The sequence below is a fragment of the Pteropus vampyrus genome, unplaced genomic scaffold (genome assembly GCF_000151845.1).
Source record: "Pteropus vampyrus isolate Shadow unplaced genomic scaffold, Pvam_2.0 Scaffold349, whole genome shotgun sequence".
Lineage (NCBI taxonomy): Eukaryota > Metazoa > Chordata > Mammalia > Chiroptera > Pteropodidae > Pteropus > Pteropus vampyrus.
Window position 1 is genome coordinate 2,439,980 of NW_011889130.1, and position 19,922 is coordinate 2,459,901.

Consider the following 19,922-nt stretch of genomic DNA (forward strand, 5'->3'; position numbering starts at 1 on the left):
TGACAGTTCCTTCCCATAGCAGGAGCTGAACCGAGTTTCAGTTTTTTCAACATGTGCAGAACCAGGTACACTGTGCCAGCTCCAGCTATCACTCCCCCAAAGACCTTACCTCCAAGCCTAGAAAAACCACCATTGGTCAGCTGACAGCGCCTCTTCAGAAGTCTGAGACTCAACCACAGATTCTATGACCCTTCCTTAAGATTCTAGGTTTTAATGATTCAGACATGTACTCTTTGTTTCCTGAGTCCAGGGAAACTGTACTGATATTCCCATGATACCTTGGAACAGCTGTTCTCAAACTGTGGTCCCAGGACCAGCAACATCAGCATCTCCTGGGAAATGGTTAGAAATGCAGATCCTCAAGTACCAACCAGCTGACTGAGTCAGTAACTGATGGTACAGCCAGGAAGCAGTATTTAACAAGCCCTCCAGCTGACCCTGATGCATGCTGAAGTTTGAGAACCACTGCCAACTGCCTGGGAGTTCATGTTTTACTCTTCCAGTTATCTTGTTAACAGTATAGTTCACAATTATTTATATTAAATTCTTTGTTTAAATTACTGGTGTGGGACACTTGACTAATGTAACAGAATTCTACAAAATGTTTAAAGAAGTATCAACATCAATCCTTCTTACACCCTTCCAGAAAAAGAGAAGGGAACATTTCCCAACTTATTCTATGAGGCCAGCATTACCAAATCCAGACAAAAATATCTTAAGACCAATATCCCTTATGAATATAGAAGCAAAAATACTAAAAAATGTTAGTGTACTGAATTTAGCAGTATATTCAAAGGATTATATACAACGACCAAGTAGTATTTATCCCAGCAATGCAAGGGTGGATCAACATATGAAAATACACCAATGTAATATACCACATTAACAGAATGATGGGAAAAAAAACACTCATGTCAACTGATGCAGCAAAAGCATTTGACAGAATCCAACACACTTTCATGCTTAAAAAAAAAAAAAAACACTCAACAGACTAGGTTCTTACAACATGACAAAGGGCATCTAATGAAAAACCTACAATTAATATCATAGTCAATGGTAAAAAGCTGAAAGCTTTTTCCCTAAGACCAAGACAAGGATGCTTGCTTTTGCTACTGCTATTCAACATTTTACTGGAAATTCTAGCCAGAAAATTAGGCAAGAAAAAAATAAATAAAAGATATCCAAACAGGAAAGGAAGAAAATTATCTCTATTTGAAGATGACACGATGTAATATATAGAAAACCCTAATGAATCCACTCATACACATACAAAAAAACTTCTGGAGCTAATAAATTCAGCAAAGCTGCAGGATACATGATCAACATACAAAAATCAGTTTATTTCTATACACTAGCAATGAACAATCTGAAAATAAAATTAAATGGAAAGCCATCCCATGTTCATGGGTAGGAAGGTTTAATATTGATAAGATGGCAACATTACTCAAAGTCATCTACAAATTCAATACAATCCCTATCAAAATACCAACTCCTTTTGTTTTTCTCTCAGAAATGAAAAAGCTGATCTTAAAATTCATATTGAATTGCAAGGGACACACTAAATTGCCAAAACAATCTTTAAGAACAAACTCACACTTTCTGATACTGGCCTAAAGATAGACATATAGAACTATCGAGTAGAATTAAAAGTCCAGAAATAAACCCATACATCACTGTTCAGCAGATTTTTGACAAGGGCACCAAGACCATTCAATGGGGGAAAGAATCTCTTCAAAAAGTGGTGCTGAGATCATTAAATATTCATATGCAAAAGAATGACACTGAAATCCTACGTCACGCTATATTCAAAAATTAAATAAAGATGGGTCAAAAAATGAGAAAAAAATTAATAAATCGAACTTCATTAAAACTAAAACTTTGTGCATGAAAGCATACTATTAAGAAAGTAAAAAGACAACCCACAGAATGGGAAGAAAATATGTGCAAATCATATATCTGATGAGTCTAGCATCCTGAATACATAAAGAACTTTTACAACTCAACAACAAACACCCCAATCAAAAATGGACAAAGGAGGGGAGGGGAAAAAATGATAGAGTCTCTGTTCATCCCTCTGGCAATCAAATCAAAGTGGTGACAGAAACAAGAAGCAAACTGCAAGGAAAATTGCCTGGGAGCTAGCTGAACAAGCCATAGAACTAGGGAGAAATCTAAGAAATCACCCTGCAATGGCAGAAGGTAGGATGGGATAAGGATGCGAGGCTGCTCAGTCCAAAGAGGCTGCAGCAGGGGCAGACACTTCTTAAAGGGGCCACGTCCACAAGTGGACTTCCGGAGTAACGGACCTGCTTGCTCTGAGCACTAGTGCTGGTTCAGCTGCGCAGGGACTTACAGGGTGACACCGAGCTGTCGGAGTGAAGGCCAGGACCAAGCTCTCTCCTTGGCAGAAGTGCTGGTGGTATCCATTGTTCCTCTGTTGATCTCTCCCTGCTTCCAGTGCGTGGAATAGCGCTGCCATAGCAGAGATATCATCAAACTGGATAACAGAGGTTGCTCCGCCCAGAGGATTCCCTGAAACTCTGCCTCCTCCAAGTCGTAGCCCCATGCAAGCCACATCCAGGTATATGCTCCGCAGTCAGGTGCTCCTTGCTGAGCAGTGCCAAGACTCAAACTGGCGGCAGCTGGCCTTGGTTTCTGGTGTGGCCTTTTGAAGCAACTATAAGCACAGCATCTGTGGATTGCTTGCTGAATCTTAACAGGCCCCAGAGGGGCACAGGCTGCGGCTAAATTTGGCCTGCAGCTGAACCACTCTCAGGATTGTGCCAATGGACACCTAATACACAAATCCACACTAATAAAACTTTGCTTAGTACATGGAAACAGACACAGAAAGGCAGCCAAATGGGAAGACAAAGAAGCAGAAATCATATGAGAGAATAGAACAGAGATCCAGATATAATGGAGTCAAGTAATCTAACAGATGAAGAGTTCAAAACACTGGTCAATGAACTTATGGGAAGGGTAGATGAATTCAGTAAGAACTTCAACAAAGAGATAAAAAAACAAAAATGGAAATGGAAATTATAAAAGGGAACCAGTCAAAAATGAAGAACACATTATCTGAGATGAGAAATATATTAAATGGAATAAACAAAGTGAATAAAGAAGATCAAATGACCTATATAGAGGATGGAGAAGCCAAGGACACTCAATCAGAATGGCAAGAAAAAAGAAGCCAAGACTATAATAATAATCTAAGGAGCATATGGGACATTGTTAAAGGTAAAAATATCCGTGTCATCGGAATACCTGAGGGAAAACAAGATGTTGAACAGCTATTTGAAAAAATAATGATGGAAAACTTCCCTAACCTAGCAAATGAAATAGACATAAACCCCCAGGAAGCTCAAAAAGTCCCAAGAACCAGGAACCCAAAGAGACCCACACCAAGACACATCATAATTAAAATGTCAAAGGTTAAATATAAAGAATCTTAAAAGCAGCAAGATAAGCATATAGTTACCTACAAAGGAGCACTCGTAAGACTGGCAGCTGATTTCTCAAAAGAAAATATGCAGTACAGAAGGGCTTGGCACAAAATATTCGACGTGATGAAAACCCAGCATCTACAACCAAGAATACTATATCCAGCAAAGTTCTCATTTAGAGTTGAAGGACAGATAAAGAGTTTCCCAGACAAAAATAAGCTAAAGGAATTTATCATCACCAAGCCAGTATTACAGGAAATGTTGGAGGGACTTCTTTAAGAAGAGAAAACATGTACCAAAAACAGGAATAAAGAATGGTAACAACTACATTCCTATCAACAAGTACCTCAAATGGAAAAGAATTAAGTACTCCAACCAAAAGATAGAGTCGCCGAATGGATAACAAGATCCCTACATATGCTGCCTACAAGAGACTCACTTCAGATTAGAGGACACATACAGACTAAAAGGAAGGGGATGAAAAATGATATTGCCTTGATGTACCTAGAGGGTATATTGCACTGAATGAAATAAGTCCGATAGAGAAAGACAAATATTGCATGATTTCATGTACATGTGGAAACTAAAGAACAAAATCAACATCACCAACAAAAGCAGAAATAAACTCATAGATACAGAGACTATTTTGAGGGATACTAGATGGGAGGGGGTGGGGAAGGAAAAGAGGGCAAAGGGTTTGAGAGATGCAGGTGGATGGCTGCAGAGTAGACATGGGGATGTAGAATACAGCATGGGAAAGATGGTTAATAATGTTGGAATAAATATGTGGCGGGGAAGGAGGGGTACTAGATTTGGTGGGGTGAGCACTCTATGAGTTGTGTGGATCTCTGATCAATATGCTGTACAGGTGAGGCTGGTGTGCTGTATACCAACTATAATTGAAAAAAAAAATTGAATTGTACAATGTAAAAAATAAAAAAGAAAGTTCTGCAAATCAATAGTTAACGTACAGAAGTCAAAAAAAGGAGCAAAGGACTTGAATCAACATTTCTTCAAAGAAAATATACAAATGGTAAACAAGCACATGAAAAGATGCTAAACATCATTAGTCATTAGAGAAAGGCAAATCAAAAGCATAATGAGATTCCACTCTAAACTTACTAGAATGTCTTTAAACAACAACAAAACAGAAAATAACAAGTGTTGGCAAGGATATGGAGAAACCGAAGCCTCCCTACATTACTGATGTGAATGTCAAATGGATAGATAGCTGCTGTGAGTTTGGCAGCTCCTCAAATGGTTAAACATAGAGTTCGCACATAATCCAGAAATTCCACTCCTAGGTATATACCTAGGAGGAATCAAAAACATGTTCACACAAAAACTTAGGACAAGAAAGTTCATAGCAACATTATTAATGATAACCTGAAAGTGTAAACAACCCAAATGTCCATTGGAATTTGATTGCTAAAATATCAATAGACAAATGAATAAAATATTGTGTATACATACCATGAGATGTTATTCCTCTTTAAAAAGGAATAAAATTTGACATATGATACAACATAGGCCTCAAAGACATGCTATATAAAAGAAGCCAGACACAAAAGGTCACATATTGAATGATTCTATTTATATGAAATGTGCAAAATAGGCAAATCTATAGACAGGAAGTATATTACTGATTGCCAGGGGATGGGGATAGAGGGAATTGATAGTGACTGCTAATGAGTAAGGGGTTACTTTTTCAGGATGATAGAAATGTTCTGGAATCAGGGCTAACAGCTGCATAGTTATGTGAATAAGCTAAAATCCAGTGAATTGTACACTTTGGAATGGTTAAAATGGTGCATTTTATCTCAATTAAAAAATATATACCTTTAAAATTAAAAAGATGAATAAATGACATTTGTTATACTGAGTAAAGAAATTGCAATTTTGTAAGTAGTGGTGAATAAGATGCTATGAGAACATTTTTTAAAAACTGTGGCAAAATATACATAAAACTGACCATTTTAACCATTTTTAAGTAGTTCAGTGGCATTAGTACATTCACATTGTTGTGTAACCACTCTCATCCCTTTCTAGAACTTTTCTCATCCTGCGAAATTGAAAAACTGTACCTGTTAAATAACTTCCCATACCCTCTTTTCCTCTAGTCCTGGAAACCACTATTCTACTTTGTGTCTCCATGAATTTGATGAGATTCTTCACAAAAGTAGAACCATACCGTATCTGTCCTTTTGTGACTAGCTTACTTCACTTAGCATAATGTCTTCAGTGTTCATCCATGTTGTAGCATGTGTCAAGACTTCCTTTCTAAGGCTGAATAAATATTCCATTGTATGTAAATACCATATTATCTTTATTCATCCAACAATGGACACTTGGCTATTGTGAATAATGCTGCTAATCAACATGGGTATACAAATATTTGTGTTCCTGCTTTTTTTAAAAAATAAAATAGTTATAATCTGTTTTTGAAGGGAGATTTTGGAGGAAGTTTATTAAAAATGAAACTTTTTTGAAAACACACATATATTTTACATTAGCTTAAGGACTTGCAATTTATTTTAGTTGAAAGCCAACCAAGAGAACCCAAAGATCAATGGTACTGTTTGCTTTAAAGAAACACAAAAGACATAAAAGTAACCATTGTAAATTTATTATGATTAGGAAGCTTAACTTAAAAACCAACAGCATAGTAAAAAGATATGTTATTTCTCTTCATAGCAGAACAGGTTTCAAAATATATCTTCTTTTAAATGTATTTAATCAGTACATAATCTTTTATAAAAGTTGTATATATTTTTCTGTCAATACTTTCATTACATTTATAAATACAAGATTTACACAGCACTCCATCAAAAAAAATTAAAACTCCTTACAAATCTCTACATATATTTCATATCTATAAAACTTTCAAAGAAGTGCTCTGTTAAAAGTAGGCCCCAGTTAATGATTCATTTACCAGTGCAGCAAAATACATATAAATCTGTAAAATTTTCTTTGTCCATAAAACATCTCAAAAAACTAGCAAGACACTTATGAAACTGAGTTCACCCAAACCATCATATTTTAGAAAAGAATCTGATGTGCATAGTCCCATGAGATTCATCAGCTAGATAAATAGAAATAAAGATCTACTGAAAACAAATACATACTACACAAAGCAGTTAAGGCAGAAGTATGATGAATGAGAAAAACTGAGAAGTAGGACAAAGGAGATATGGGAAAGAACAAATAGTTATATGAGTCTGAACTTAGATATAAACTCTATTGGTATCCAGTTACTAACCCTCATCCTCCCTTAGGAATGTTTATATTGTTGAAAACTTTCTTAGATGCACCCTCCAATTTCTATGTTGCTACCAAAATGCTTTATGTGTGTTTTCTTTTATAAAATCACCTTGGATTTAACCAAGACACTAGGGTCCAGGAATCTGAATTGCTAGTTCTTCATGATTTACATTTATATAAAAAATTTCCTTCAATAGTAAAGCTTATCACTGATTTAACATCCAGAGGTGTATATGCTGAATTTCATTCTAGCCGAAAATATTAAGTAGAGACAAGGAAAGAAGAAAAAGACTAGGTTTTTGTTTGACTTTTGAATGAAGGCAATAGATCCCTGATACTGAGTGACTCTTGGAGCAGCCACTCATCAACACTTATGGGCTAGATGGGCACTTTTCAGAGAAAACAGGAAGAAAGAAAACAAGAAAGGATTCTTTATCTCGAATCCTACACCTTCTACTGAAAAGGACATGGAAAGACTGCTGTCACTCGTACTGTAGAGGCATTAAAGGAAAGCCATCCTTTCTAGCAGAGATACGATTTTTTCTATTTGAGTTTCAAAGTTTGGACTCCAGATAACTTTGAGATTTGCACACTATTTGCAGGAATGTATTTCAAATATTAACTTGTTCTAATGTACAAATGGAAAAGAAATGAAGAAAAGAAACAGGAGGAGGAAGAGGAGAGAGGCAGAGGGTCGCTTATCAAATTTGGCCCTGAAGGATGCCACTAGCGTCTCACCTCCAGCACCATGAAGTTTCCATGTGGTATGGCTCTCCAATGATTTTCAGAGACGATGTCTGCAGAATCTCCTTTTCTACCTAGTTTATAGCTCAGTGCACTGATTCCCAGGTTCCTCGAAGGAAGAGAGCTCCCAGATGCTACTGTCTTGTAACAGTGGCTCAATGTCCTCATTGCTACCCCGTTCTGGGGTGTTGGTCAGGTTGCTGCTATGTTTTTGAATTCCGCCGCCTTTATTGTATTCAGGGATGAATAAGGCAACTAGAAAAGACATAAGAACTATACATGCCCCAAATAAAAATGGTGGGCCTGGGATGACAGCTCCCTGATGGGTGTGGGAAACAAATAGAGATGAAGAATTTGGTTAGTTTTTTCAATACAAAATTAGTTCTAGATGACCCAAAAAACCCACACAACCTCAAAGTGAATCATTTTCTTATAAGCAAAAGTTTCATTAAGTTTCAAGGCCAATTCTAGTAGAGCCTAGTGTTTGCAATATGACAGAGGGAAACTAATCACTGCTTTTTCACCACTTCTCAATAGTTTAGTCATACCTGTAAGTAACAGTTGTTTATCTCTAATTCCATTTTATAACCTCAGTTCACGCATTCTGTGCACGAACATTAATTCTAATTTTGTTCAGAAATCTATGTTAAATATCACTTAGAAAAAAGGTGAGAAAAATTCCAAATAAAGAGTTGAAAAAGAACTCTATCTAGCTCACTTTCTAGCTGGAATTTTAGGTCATTTTATATTTTACTTGGCCTGAGTTTTACCAAGGACAGCACTCTGATCAGAGTAATTGTGTAAGTTGAGAACAGAATCTGAACAGAGTTAAGACAAATCTTTTACATAACATATTAAATCACTGAAATGATCCCTCCCCAATCCCAGGAAGTACTGAACACAGTACCTACTACTGTCAAATAAAACAATAATGTTATACAAATAACACTCTCCAAATTTAAGGTCAGAAGATTTTTGCTATAGTCAGACATAATCATTATTATGAAACTAAACATCACCAAATTACCTGCAGGGCAGCATAGTTAGAATTCAATTCTGGTTCCAACTCAGTCAGTTCCACGTGAAACATGTAGAATATGAAGCCATATAGTGCTGGCCCCAGGCCATTACACAGTCCTCTTATTCCAGTTATGATCCCCTGGGCAACACCTATGTCAGAACAAAGACGGAACACAGTTTTCTCTGAAAAGCATCTCGAGATTGAGGACTAAACAGTACTTTCTTAGAAACTATGGTATACTGATTCAGCAGGGCTGAGAAGTCTGTGCTGAGAAAAGTAGGTTAGGGATTTCACTCACCATATTTTCATTGCACAAATGTTTTCTTGGTCTTACCATATCCTTTTAATGTTATCACCCTGTGCCCTAACATCTATAAGGAGATGAAATGACAATGATATTTCTGAAATCCTTTGGTAATGAATTTCTCCCATAACAAACTTTAATATTCTCCATTTACAGGCAATTTCCACTTTTCTGTGGATTAAGATTTCCTGATCTACTCATTTGATGGTGCTTTTACAATAAAAATCTGCCCTTTGCCGTCTGCAGTCCATGCGAGTCCACAGCAATCCTGATGCTGTGTGGTCCGGGCACCTCCAGGCAGACTTGTTCCTCATTGACCTCTGCATTTCTGATGCAATTCCCTGCAGACCTGCATTGAAAAATCCCAGAATTCCCAATTTCTAGATATCTTTGGTTTCTAACGTGGCAGGTAAAAAATTAGCTTGAACCATATAAATAGCATGTTTCTGAAATTCAAAAATGGTCAATGATAATTCAACCTAATACAGTGTTATAATTTTGTATGCCAACATTTAGAAACATCTGTATCAATATGTATAAGCATAAAAAGAGCCCAAGAAAATTTATGCCATGAAAGACAGAATAGTGTCTGTCAGACACCAAGCAGTGCCCATCCTTTACAGATGACCCGACTTCACTTTAGTCACAATACCTCCCAAGGATATGCAGCCAGCTGAGTTACCATAGCTAGGGTAATACAGAATTTGTGGCCTAGTGACACTATTTTAAAATGTGGACATAAATAAGATGGCTGATTTCTGATGTGGAAAAATAGGTACAATAACTAAACTATCTTACAATCTAGATTTTTTAAAAAAACTTTTTAAAGAGCTCTAAGGCATTTAAAAATTTTTTCCTTTTATAATTCACTACTTCCTGATTACAGTAAGGTGAGCTATTAGGAGATGAAGGAAAATAATTGATTCTGGTAGTGGAAACTGCCTAATAGGGAAGCCAGAGGCAGAAGAAGGATGAAGCAAGAGTCTACATAGTAGAGTGCTACTCTTCACAGTTGTCTTAATTTTGTCTCTCACTCTGCATTCAATTATCAACAATACACGGATTTATTTTTCCTTTATTGTCTCAAAGAATCATTTCTGAAATTAAGCTAGTGGACTTTGAATGATTCCAAATTAAAGAAACTTTAGTGATTATAGTGATTAAATAGCTCATTGTATTATTAATGAATTTATCATTATTTAAAAGACATCTGTTAAATTTTTTTTTAAAAGAAATGTAATCTTTTATTTCCTTGTTTCACAAATAAAGCTGGCTGTGCTGGTGCCATCTGTTATTATTAGTCTAGTTAACTCTGACGTTATTACATAAAAGAGGAGTCAGAACTGGAAAGAGAAAATAGTCTATTTCTACTTTTTAGTATTCTTAATTGTTGAGTCCAGTTTTAAAACATACTATAAAATCAGAGCAGGAATGAAAACAGAATTTTCCTATGTGCCAAAGTAAATAGGTATGATTGTTGAGAAAGGCCTACATGGCTGTCACCTCCTGCCCTGTTGATGTGAAGAGAGGCTCAGAGCTGCTCGTGCTTCTGGAAGGTATGTCTCACCTGAAGGAGGAAAATAAGAGAGGGGATGGTGACCTCACCTTGCTGATCTGACTCTGCATTCTGAGAGACGAGGGCACTGACTGCTGGAAATGTGATGCTGGACATGGCAGCCACGGTCCCTGCTGCCCACATCATCCTGCAATGACAGGACAGGCTGCTGTCAGGTGGCAGGCCAGCCCCAAAGAGCTTGTTGCTTACAGTACAATCAGTGGCAAAAGCATAAAATGCCTTCTGTTTTTTCAAGTTAAGTTGTATTTAATTTTTCCTCTTTAAAAACTGATTTTTTAAAAAAATTTGGAAGGTTATATGTCACCTTCTTAATACTAATCACTTCACAAGATAGGAAAGTTTCAATTCTTTATTTTATCTCTTTCAAAATTTGTTCTTCCTGGCTTCCCTATTACCATCTTTAAACATAAGCTCAACGAAGTTCAAAAAGATTTCTTGTTTTCATAAGTCTCATATTTTCCCCACCAATTTCCTACTTTTTCTTTGTACATCTCCAAGGCTCACATTCACACTGCTTTTGTGCTGCTCAGTTTGCTATCTTCCAACAAAGTATCACGTGCCATCAACAAAAAAGAAAAAAACTAGAAACCTGGAAGTGCAGGATGGCATCCTGCAGACTTCCAAGCCTGCTTTGGACTTTTGTCTTTTTCTCAATGAAATAGACTTAAGTGTGTGTCAGTATTAAGTATGAGTGAGAGGAGTGTGAGGCCACAACTGGGCTTAAGGGGATGGCTGACACGCACATGCTTACTGAAAAGGAAAAACCCTTCAGGTTGACAAAATCTTTTTAATATAGCATGAGCTTGACTGAATCAGCTACGGAACCAAAGTTCATAGGACTGAAATCTTAAAGAAGAAGAAATAACCACTGACCTCTAAGGCATTTCTAGTTTCTCTAAATTTTGTCATGTATACTAAATGAGAATTAACTCTAGTATTTAAAATGGAATATGAACTCTGGTATTTGGATCAAGGCACATGGGGAAACTTGCTGCATAACAAAACAGCACGGAGGATTCTTTTTGCTTCTTCTGATTTCAGGGTTTATTTCAACCTTCCTATTTATGGGAATCTAATACACAAGCATTCATAATTGTCTCAGGGTACACAAGATTTTGGAAGAGATCTTAGGAATCATTTAAGTCAAATGCTTTATGTTATAAATGTTATGTCTCTGCCCAAGGTCACTCAGCTAATTGTGGACAGCGAACCCTAATGTCATTTTTCCTTGATTTTTTTTTTTTTTTTGGACTATATATGATGTCCCTAAAAACTGACAAATGTGTTTAAAAGGTAGATATAAAACTTTTGGGAAGATTGAGGGGAGGAAGCACACACACTTAATTAAGTAACAAATCACTGAAAGTTGCTGAGGTAAAGACAATCTTTACAAAGAATCTTAAATTACCTAGTTCCACTCTTCTCCAAGACACAAACCAGTAAAATAACCCTTGCTTCCTTCACATCACATTCAACCAACTTGAGCTCCTCTAAAAGAAGCATCTGTCTGTTAGTTCATGAGAATCCATGGGAGAGGCTTACCAGGCCTGAGATCCAAAACCATACCAGGCTAACTGGAACATCTGGAAACTCAAGCCAAGGAGGACGGTATTCTTATTCCCTAATGACCTCATCAAGATGGTAAGAAAGACTGTCTGCAAAGTGAAGGAGATAATCCTGAGAAACCATGTGAACACACAGATTTGATGCATGCTTTGAGGGAAGCCTAATAATGATAACCAGGGACCTCTAAGGGACAGACTTGAGACCACGCAGTATGGATGTAGCTCTAAAGGAGTGGAACTTCAGGGGCTCCTCCCCAGGAACCTGCTTATCTGGTGCTTTGTGAGCACCTTTCTAGAAAGGTCATCATAGCCATGATAAGTCAGTGCCTCAGTATCTTTTGAGAAATGCCAATCACTTAACTACAAGTAAATAGCAAGCCCCTGCTGAATATTTACAGAATATGTGGAATTTTGCTGGAGGTTTGCAGTTTTATAAAGTTAGATTAATATAATTTGATTTTAACAAATATATACTCTGCTAAAAAATAGTTGAGATAGTTTGAAAAGGCACAGGATTAAGTCCCATGGTGTAATGGTTAGCACTCTGGACTTTGAAAAGGCACAGGATGAAAAGATGAGTCTGGGTTAATTGAGTAACCAGAGTTAATATGAAAAGCCTGAATCACAAGCAACTTGAAAGTTTAACATAATCTACATTTGCTGATACAGTTCAACAACAACAAAAAAGAAAGGCCTTTGCCTTGATGCATTCCTAAGAGCCTTGTCAATTCTAACATTTAGGCAAAACAGTTCTAGAGCCTTCTCATTTCACAGAAGAGTGGTCGACCTGGCCTACCATGCTTTAAAGCAGCATGTAGCTGTTTCAGGGAAATAGCCTCTAGGGAACCTCATATGATATAGTGAATGCACTTAAACATGCCAAAGAATTTATTTAAAAGACACCTGTTCTGCCTTTTGTGGTCCTAAATTTATTATAGATGAGGAAATGTTTAATGTTCTTTACTCATTACATATATTCTAATGTGCTGATTTACCATATTTCTTCAGTCCTGGGGAGAGCAAAGGTTGGAACAGTTACTGATTTTCATTTCATTTTTAGTTGAACTTACTTTTCAACTTTAAAATTATATTGAAACATTCTCCTGGTTAAATAAATTTTGCAATATCTGTAATGAGTTAAGTTGTGATTGGTGGTTATAAAACAAATTTCCATTTGCTGAACAGACCCAGTAGAAATAACAAGTATTCTAAAAAGTACTGAAAGGTTGTATTTAAATTCTTCCTAAAGCACAACCTCAATATTCTATTAAAATTGAAATGGTTCTATGGACCATATCCATGTCAGTTTACTGGGTTTGATATTGTATCGTAGATATATAAGCGGTTATTGTGGCAGGGGAGGAAGAGGGGCTAAGCTAGGGGGGCAGGGGATATTCACGAACATTTCTTTGGAGCTTCCTGTGAACCTGCAGTTATTTCAGAATAAAAATGTTAAAAAAAAAAGGGATGAGCAAAATGATACTCACCTGAGCCACAATAGACAGAATTCCTACCATAGCTATGAATGCTGCAATTTTAACAGATCCAAAACCTATGACCTATGGAACAGAAAAAAACAAAACACTACTGTTATGTAGATATTATAAAAATAAATGCTATGTTCTAGTAAAGCTATAGGCTAAAATAGTTGAAGAAAGTTCATAAAACCTTGACAATGGCAAATTAAGGTAGTGCTAAAACTTGAACCCATTTAATCAGTAATTTATATCTAAATATGATTAAAAAAATCATTATAAGTGGGCACAATTTAATTTAATAAATATTTTTAAGATAATATTTTCTATTATAGGCCTACTCTATTGTTTCACATCCCTCCCCATCACCAATCTACCAAAACCCAAATATAATATTATCAAGCATTACAATATAGAGAAATAATTTGACTTTTGATGCCGTCTATACAGAATTTGCTCACAAGCAAAGTCTGTGGACCTCAACTTTAGCTGCATGTTAAAATCATGTGGTCAACAGAGAAGGAGAGAAGAGGAAACAATGAAAGTCTGGAACCCATTCGAGACTATTTAAATCAGACTCTCTGGGCCAACACATAGGTATGTTTTAAAAAGGTTCCACAGTGATTCTAATGAGAAGCCAAAGTTAGCTGGCATTGATTTCTAAGCCTCTTAACCTTATAAGCAGCTCTAAAATGCCTAAAACTTTTAGTTTTAAATACCATATTTTTTAAAAAGTTATTTTCTCCTCTACTGAAACTCTATGAAATTTAGAAAAAGGAGCTTAAAATTATTGAGACTAAAAAGACAATAGAAAAGATCAATGAATCTAAGAGCTAATTACATGAAAAGATAAACAAAATTGATAAAACTTTAGCTGGACTCACCGAGATAAAGAAAAGACTCAAAATCAGAAATGAGAGATGTTATAACTTACGAACCATACAAAGGTTCGAAAAAGACTTCTATGAACAATTATATGCCAACAAACTGGATAATCTAGAAGATATGGATAAATTTCCAGGACCATACAAGCTACCAAGACTGAATCACAATAAAACAGAAAATATGAACAGACTGATTACTAGCAAGGGGTTTGAAACAGTAATCAAAAATGTCCGAACAAACAAGTCTAAGACTATATGGCTTCATTTGTGAATTTCATCAAACGTTCAGAGAATAATCACTACCAATCCTTCTTAAACTCTTCCAAAAAAAACAGTAGAGAAAGGAATTCTTCCAAACACATTTTATAAGGCCAGCATTACCCTGATACCAAAACCAGACAAGGATGCCACAAATAAATAAATAGCAGGCTAATATTTGTGTTGAATATAGATGCAAAAATCCTCAACAAAATTAACAAACTGAATTCGATAATACATTAAAAGGATCATACACCATGATCAAGTGAGGCTTATACCAGAAAGGCAAGAATAGGTCATGAGCAAATTAGTCAGTGTGATACACCATATTAATCCAATGAAGAGTAAAAATCATATGATCATCTAAATAGACACAGACAAAGCATTTGATAAAATTCAACATCTATTTATGATAAAAACTCAACAAAGCAGATACTTAAACATAATAAAGGCAAACCCATAGCTAACATCATTCTCAACAGTGAAAAGCTTTGGCTTTTCCTCTCATATCAAAAACAAGATATGATGTTAGGGTGTCTCTACTCTTGCCACTTTTATTCAATGTTGGAAGTCCTAGCTGCAGCAAAGAGGCAAGAAAAAGAAATAAAAGGCATCCACACTGGAAATGAAGAAGTAAAACTGTCACTATTTGCGGATGACATGACGTATTTAGAAAACCCTAAAGGCGCCATCAAAAAATTGTTGGAACTAATACACAAATTCAGTAAAGTTGCAGGATCTAAAACCAATACAGAAAAAACCATTGTATTCCTATATACTAACAGCAAAATTGCAGAAAGAGAAATAAAGAAAAATAATTACATTTACAGTCACAACCAAAAGAATAAAATACCTAGGAACAAACTTAATGAAGGAGTGAAGGACATGTACTCTGAAAACTACAAGACATTGTTGAAAGAAACTGAAGATGACACAAAAATTAAAAGATATTCAGTGTTCATGGACTAGAAGAATTAACGTTGTTAAAATGGCCATATTACCTAAAGAAATATACAGACTTAATGCAATCCTTATCAAAATCCCAATAGCTTTTTTCACAGAAATAGAACAAAAAAGTCTTCAAATTTGAATAGAACCACAAAAAACCCCAAATAGCCAAAGCAATCCTGAGAAAAAGGAACAAAGCCAGAGGTATCACGCTCTAATTACACTACAAAGCTACAATAACCCAAACTAGCAGAAAACAGACACACAGACCACTGGAACAGAACTGAAAGCCCAGCAATAAACCCACACATATATGGGCAACTGGTAAAGAAGCCAAAAAACATACAATAATGAAAGGAAAGTCTCTTAAATAAATGGTGCTGGGAAAACTGGAAAGCCACATGCAAAAGAATGAAACTAGGCTGCTATCTGACACCATACCCTAAAATTAATTCGAAATGGATTAAAAACTTAAATACATGACCTGACACAATAAAATACATAGTAGAAAACAAACAGGCACTAAACTTATGGAACTTGGTTTCAGAAGGGTTTTTGTGAACTTGACCCTAAAGGTAAGGGAAGTTAAAGAAAAAATGAATGACTGAGACTATTTCAAACTAAAAAGCTCTACACAATGAAAGAAACCATCAACAAACAAAAAGGCAACCAATCAAATGGAAGATCTTTGCAAACAATACCTCTGATAAGGGGTTAATATCCAAAATATATAAAGAACTCATACAACTCAATAACAAACAAAGAAACAAATAATCCAATTAAAAATAGGCAGAGGACTTGAACAGATACTTTTCTAAGGGAAACTCAGATGGCCTACATGAAAAGATGCTCAATATCAATAGTTATTTCTTTCATCACTGTCAGAATGGCTATTGTCAAAAAGACAAGGAATAACAAGTGCTGACAAGGATGTGGAGAAAGGGAACACTTGTGCATTATTAGTAGGAATTTAAATTGGTACAGTATAAAGGTTCCTCAAAAAATTAAGAGTAGAACTACCATATAGCCCAGCAATCCCTCTTCTGGGTTATCTACCTGAAAAGTTTGAAAACACATATGAAAATATATGTAACCCTGTGTTCACTGCAGCATTATTCACAATAGCCAAGACATGGAAACAACCTAAGTGTCTTTTGACAAATGAGTGGATAAAGGAGATGTGGTATATATATATATACAGTGGAATACTATTCAGCCATAAAATGATGAAATATTGTCATTTGGTACAACATGGATAGATCTTGAGAGTATTATACGAAGTAAAATAAGTCAGGCAGAAAAGGACAAGACCGTATGACTTTACTCACATGTGGGATATAAAACAAACAAAAAAGCAACAAATGAACAAATAAACAAATAAAAATCTTCTAAAACCCCAAACTCATAGATATAAAAAACAGAATGGTGGTTACCAGAGGGGAATGGGGATAGGGAAGGATGAAGAGGGTAAAGGGGGTCAAATACATGGTGACAAAAGGAGACTAGGGTTTGGGTGGTGAGCATACAATGGAGTATACAGATACCATATTATAAAGTTGTGCATCTGAAACTTATATAATGTTATTCACCAATGTCACCCCAATAAATTTTTTAAAAAATTATAAAAAACAAAATTAAATACCTAAGGACAAAAATCTGTTACGTTTCTTTACACTAATAATGACCTATCGAAAAGATAAATTAAGAAAACAATCTCATTTACAACTTCATCAAAAAGAATACCTAGGAATAAATTTAACCAAGGAAGTGAAAAACTTTTATATTAAAAACTACAATATTAATGAATGAAATTGAAGACACAAATAATGAAAAGATATTCCATGCTTATGAACTGGAAGAATATTGTTAAAATGTCCATACTCTACCCAAAGCAATATATGAATTCAATGCATTGCTATGAAATCCAACTGTATTTTTCACAGGAATAGAAGATACAATCTAAAATCTGCATGGAACCATGGAAGATGCTGAATAGCCAAAGCAATCTTGAGAAAGAAGAATAAAGCTGGAGTAATCCTGCTCCCTAATTTCAAACTATATTTCAAAGCTATACTAACTAAAACAATGTGGTATTGCATAAAAACCGAAACATAGATTAATGGAACCAATCAGAGAGACCAGAAATAAACCCATGCACATATGGTCAATTAATTTATGACAAAGGAGCCAAGAATATACAATGGGTAAAAGACAGTCTCTTCAATACAATGTTGGGAAAATTAGATAGACACATGCAAAAGAATTAAACTGGCCATTATCTTACACCATATGTCAAAAATTAACTCAAAATGGATTAAGACCTGAATGTAAGACCTGAAACCATAAAACTTCTAGAAGAAAACATGGGTAGTAAACTCCTTAACATAGGTCTTGGCACTGACTTTCTGAATCTGACACCAAATCAAAAGCAACAAAAGCAAAAAGAAACAAGGGGGACTATATCAAACTAAAAAGTTTCTGCACAGCAAAGGAAATTGTTGACAAAATGAAAAGGCAATCTATTGAATGGGGAAAAAAAATAACTGGGTGTCATATATCTGATAAGGGGCTAATATCTAACATACATAAAGAATTCATACAACTCAACAGCAAAAAACAAACAACCTGATTAAAAAATGGGCAGAAGACCTGAATGGATATTTTTCCAAAGAAGACATACAGATGGCCAACAGGTACATGAAAAGATGCTGAACATCATTAATCATCAGGGAAATACAAATCAAAACTGCAATGAGATATCGCCTCACACCTGTTAGAATGGCTATTATCAAAGACAAGAAATAACAAGTATTGGCAAGGATGTGGAGAAAAGGGAACCCTTGTGCACTGTTGGTTGGAATATAAATTGGTATAACCCCTATGGAAAACAGTACAGAGGGTCCCCAAACAATTAAAAATAAAACTAACATAAGATCCCGTGATTCCACTTCCGGGTATTTATCTAAAGAAAACCAAAACACTAATTTGAAGATATATGCACCCCAGTGTTCACTGCAACATTGTTTACAATAGCCAGGATACTGTAACAACCTAAGTGTCCATCAGTGGATAAATGGATAAAGAAATGTGGTATATATGTGCACTATTCATCCTTAAAAAAGAATGAAATCTTACCATTTACAACAACATAGATGTACCTTGAGGGCATTATGCTAAGTGAAATAAGTCAGACAAAGAGAAATACCACATGATCTCTCGTATGTGAAATCTTAAACTAAAAAAAAAAGGTCATAGATACAGAGAACAGATTGGTGGTTTCCAGAGGCGGATGAGAAATGTGTGAACTATTTTTTAGTTTAAGTGAATGGAAATAAACCCCAACACACACTGGGAGAGGAAGAGGTCAAAGGCTAGAATGTAAGAGCAGAAAACTTATCTTCCCAAAAATGTAGGTTCGAATAAAGGCATTTTTAGACGAGAGGGAGGGAGGAGTAGGGGTAGGGGGAAAGGGAGAGCTGATTTTGTAAATGGCAGACCTGCACTAAAAAATGTTCTTCACATAGAATGAAAGCAGTCCAAGACGAATGCTTAGAATTTGGTAATAAAGAGCAATTGAAATGGTAAATATCTCAACTTTACCTCAATAAAAAGAAACAGTAAATATGTAAATAAATAAAAAAGAACATTGATTGTATAAAAAATTAAAAATTTGTTAAGACTTAAAATATGACACAAAAAATTACTGGACAACAAGAACATATAATGCAGGATGATTAAGAAAGTCAAAGGTCCTTGAATCATGTAGAGAATGTAAATAGTACTACTTTATTAGGGATTAATAAATCATACATACAAGTAGTAATCTCTAGGGTAGGCTCTAATAAAATGCTTTGTTAGGTGTATTCCTAGGTATTTTATTCTTTTTGTTTTAATTGTAAGAGAAATTCTTTTGTTTCTTTTTCTGAAAATTAACTGTTAAGAGTATAGAAAGGCTATGGATTTTTGTACATTGATTTTGTATCCTGAAACTTAACAGTATTTGTTTATTGTTTCTAATAGTTTTTTAGTGAAATCTTTAGGGTTTTCAAAATAGAGAACCATGTCATCTACAAAAAGTGACAATTTGACTTTTTCATTCCCTATTTGGATACCTTTTTTATCTTTCTCTTGCCTGACAGCTCTAGCTAGTACTTCCAATACTATATTGAATAATAGTGGTGATAACCTAGTCTTGTTCCTGATCTAAGAGGGAAGGTTTTTAGTTTTTTACCATTAAGTATGATGTTAATTGAGGGTTTGTTGTATATGGATGGCCTTCATTATATTGAGGCGCTTTCCTTCTATATCCATTTAAATGTTTTAATCATAAATGGATGCTATATCTTGTCAAATGATTTTTCTTGCATCTATTGACATGATCATATGATTTTATCCTTTGTTTATCTAGTGCATCATATTAATCGATTTGCATATATT

General features: G+C 35.3%; 1 protein-coding gene across 3 annotated transcripts in view; it reads right to left on the minus strand.

The window, feature by feature from the left end:
* Positions 1-6,053: 6,053 nt before the first annotated feature.
* The window catches only part of MFSD14B (major facilitator superfamily domain containing 14B), a 91,184-nt gene continuing 77,315 nt past the window's right edge, over positions 6,054-19,922 (minus strand). For 2 of the 3 annotated variants that reach the window (XM_023522569.1, XM_011378970.2), the window contains 5 exons: positions 13,408-13,479; positions 11,898-12,010; positions 10,385-10,482; positions 8,482-8,624; positions 6,054-7,773 (listed from right to left, as the gene is read on the minus strand). In XM_023522569.1, the coding sequence (XP_023378337.1) occupies positions 7,534-7,773; positions 8,482-8,624; positions 10,385-10,482; positions 11,898-12,010; positions 13,408-13,479 (666 nt within the window). In that variant the 3' untranslated portion in view covers positions 6,054-7,533. The remainder of the gene's footprint in view (positions 7,774-8,481; positions 8,625-10,384; positions 10,483-11,897; positions 12,011-13,407; positions 13,480-19,922) is intronic. The other variant, XM_023522568.1, reaches the window with a different exon arrangement.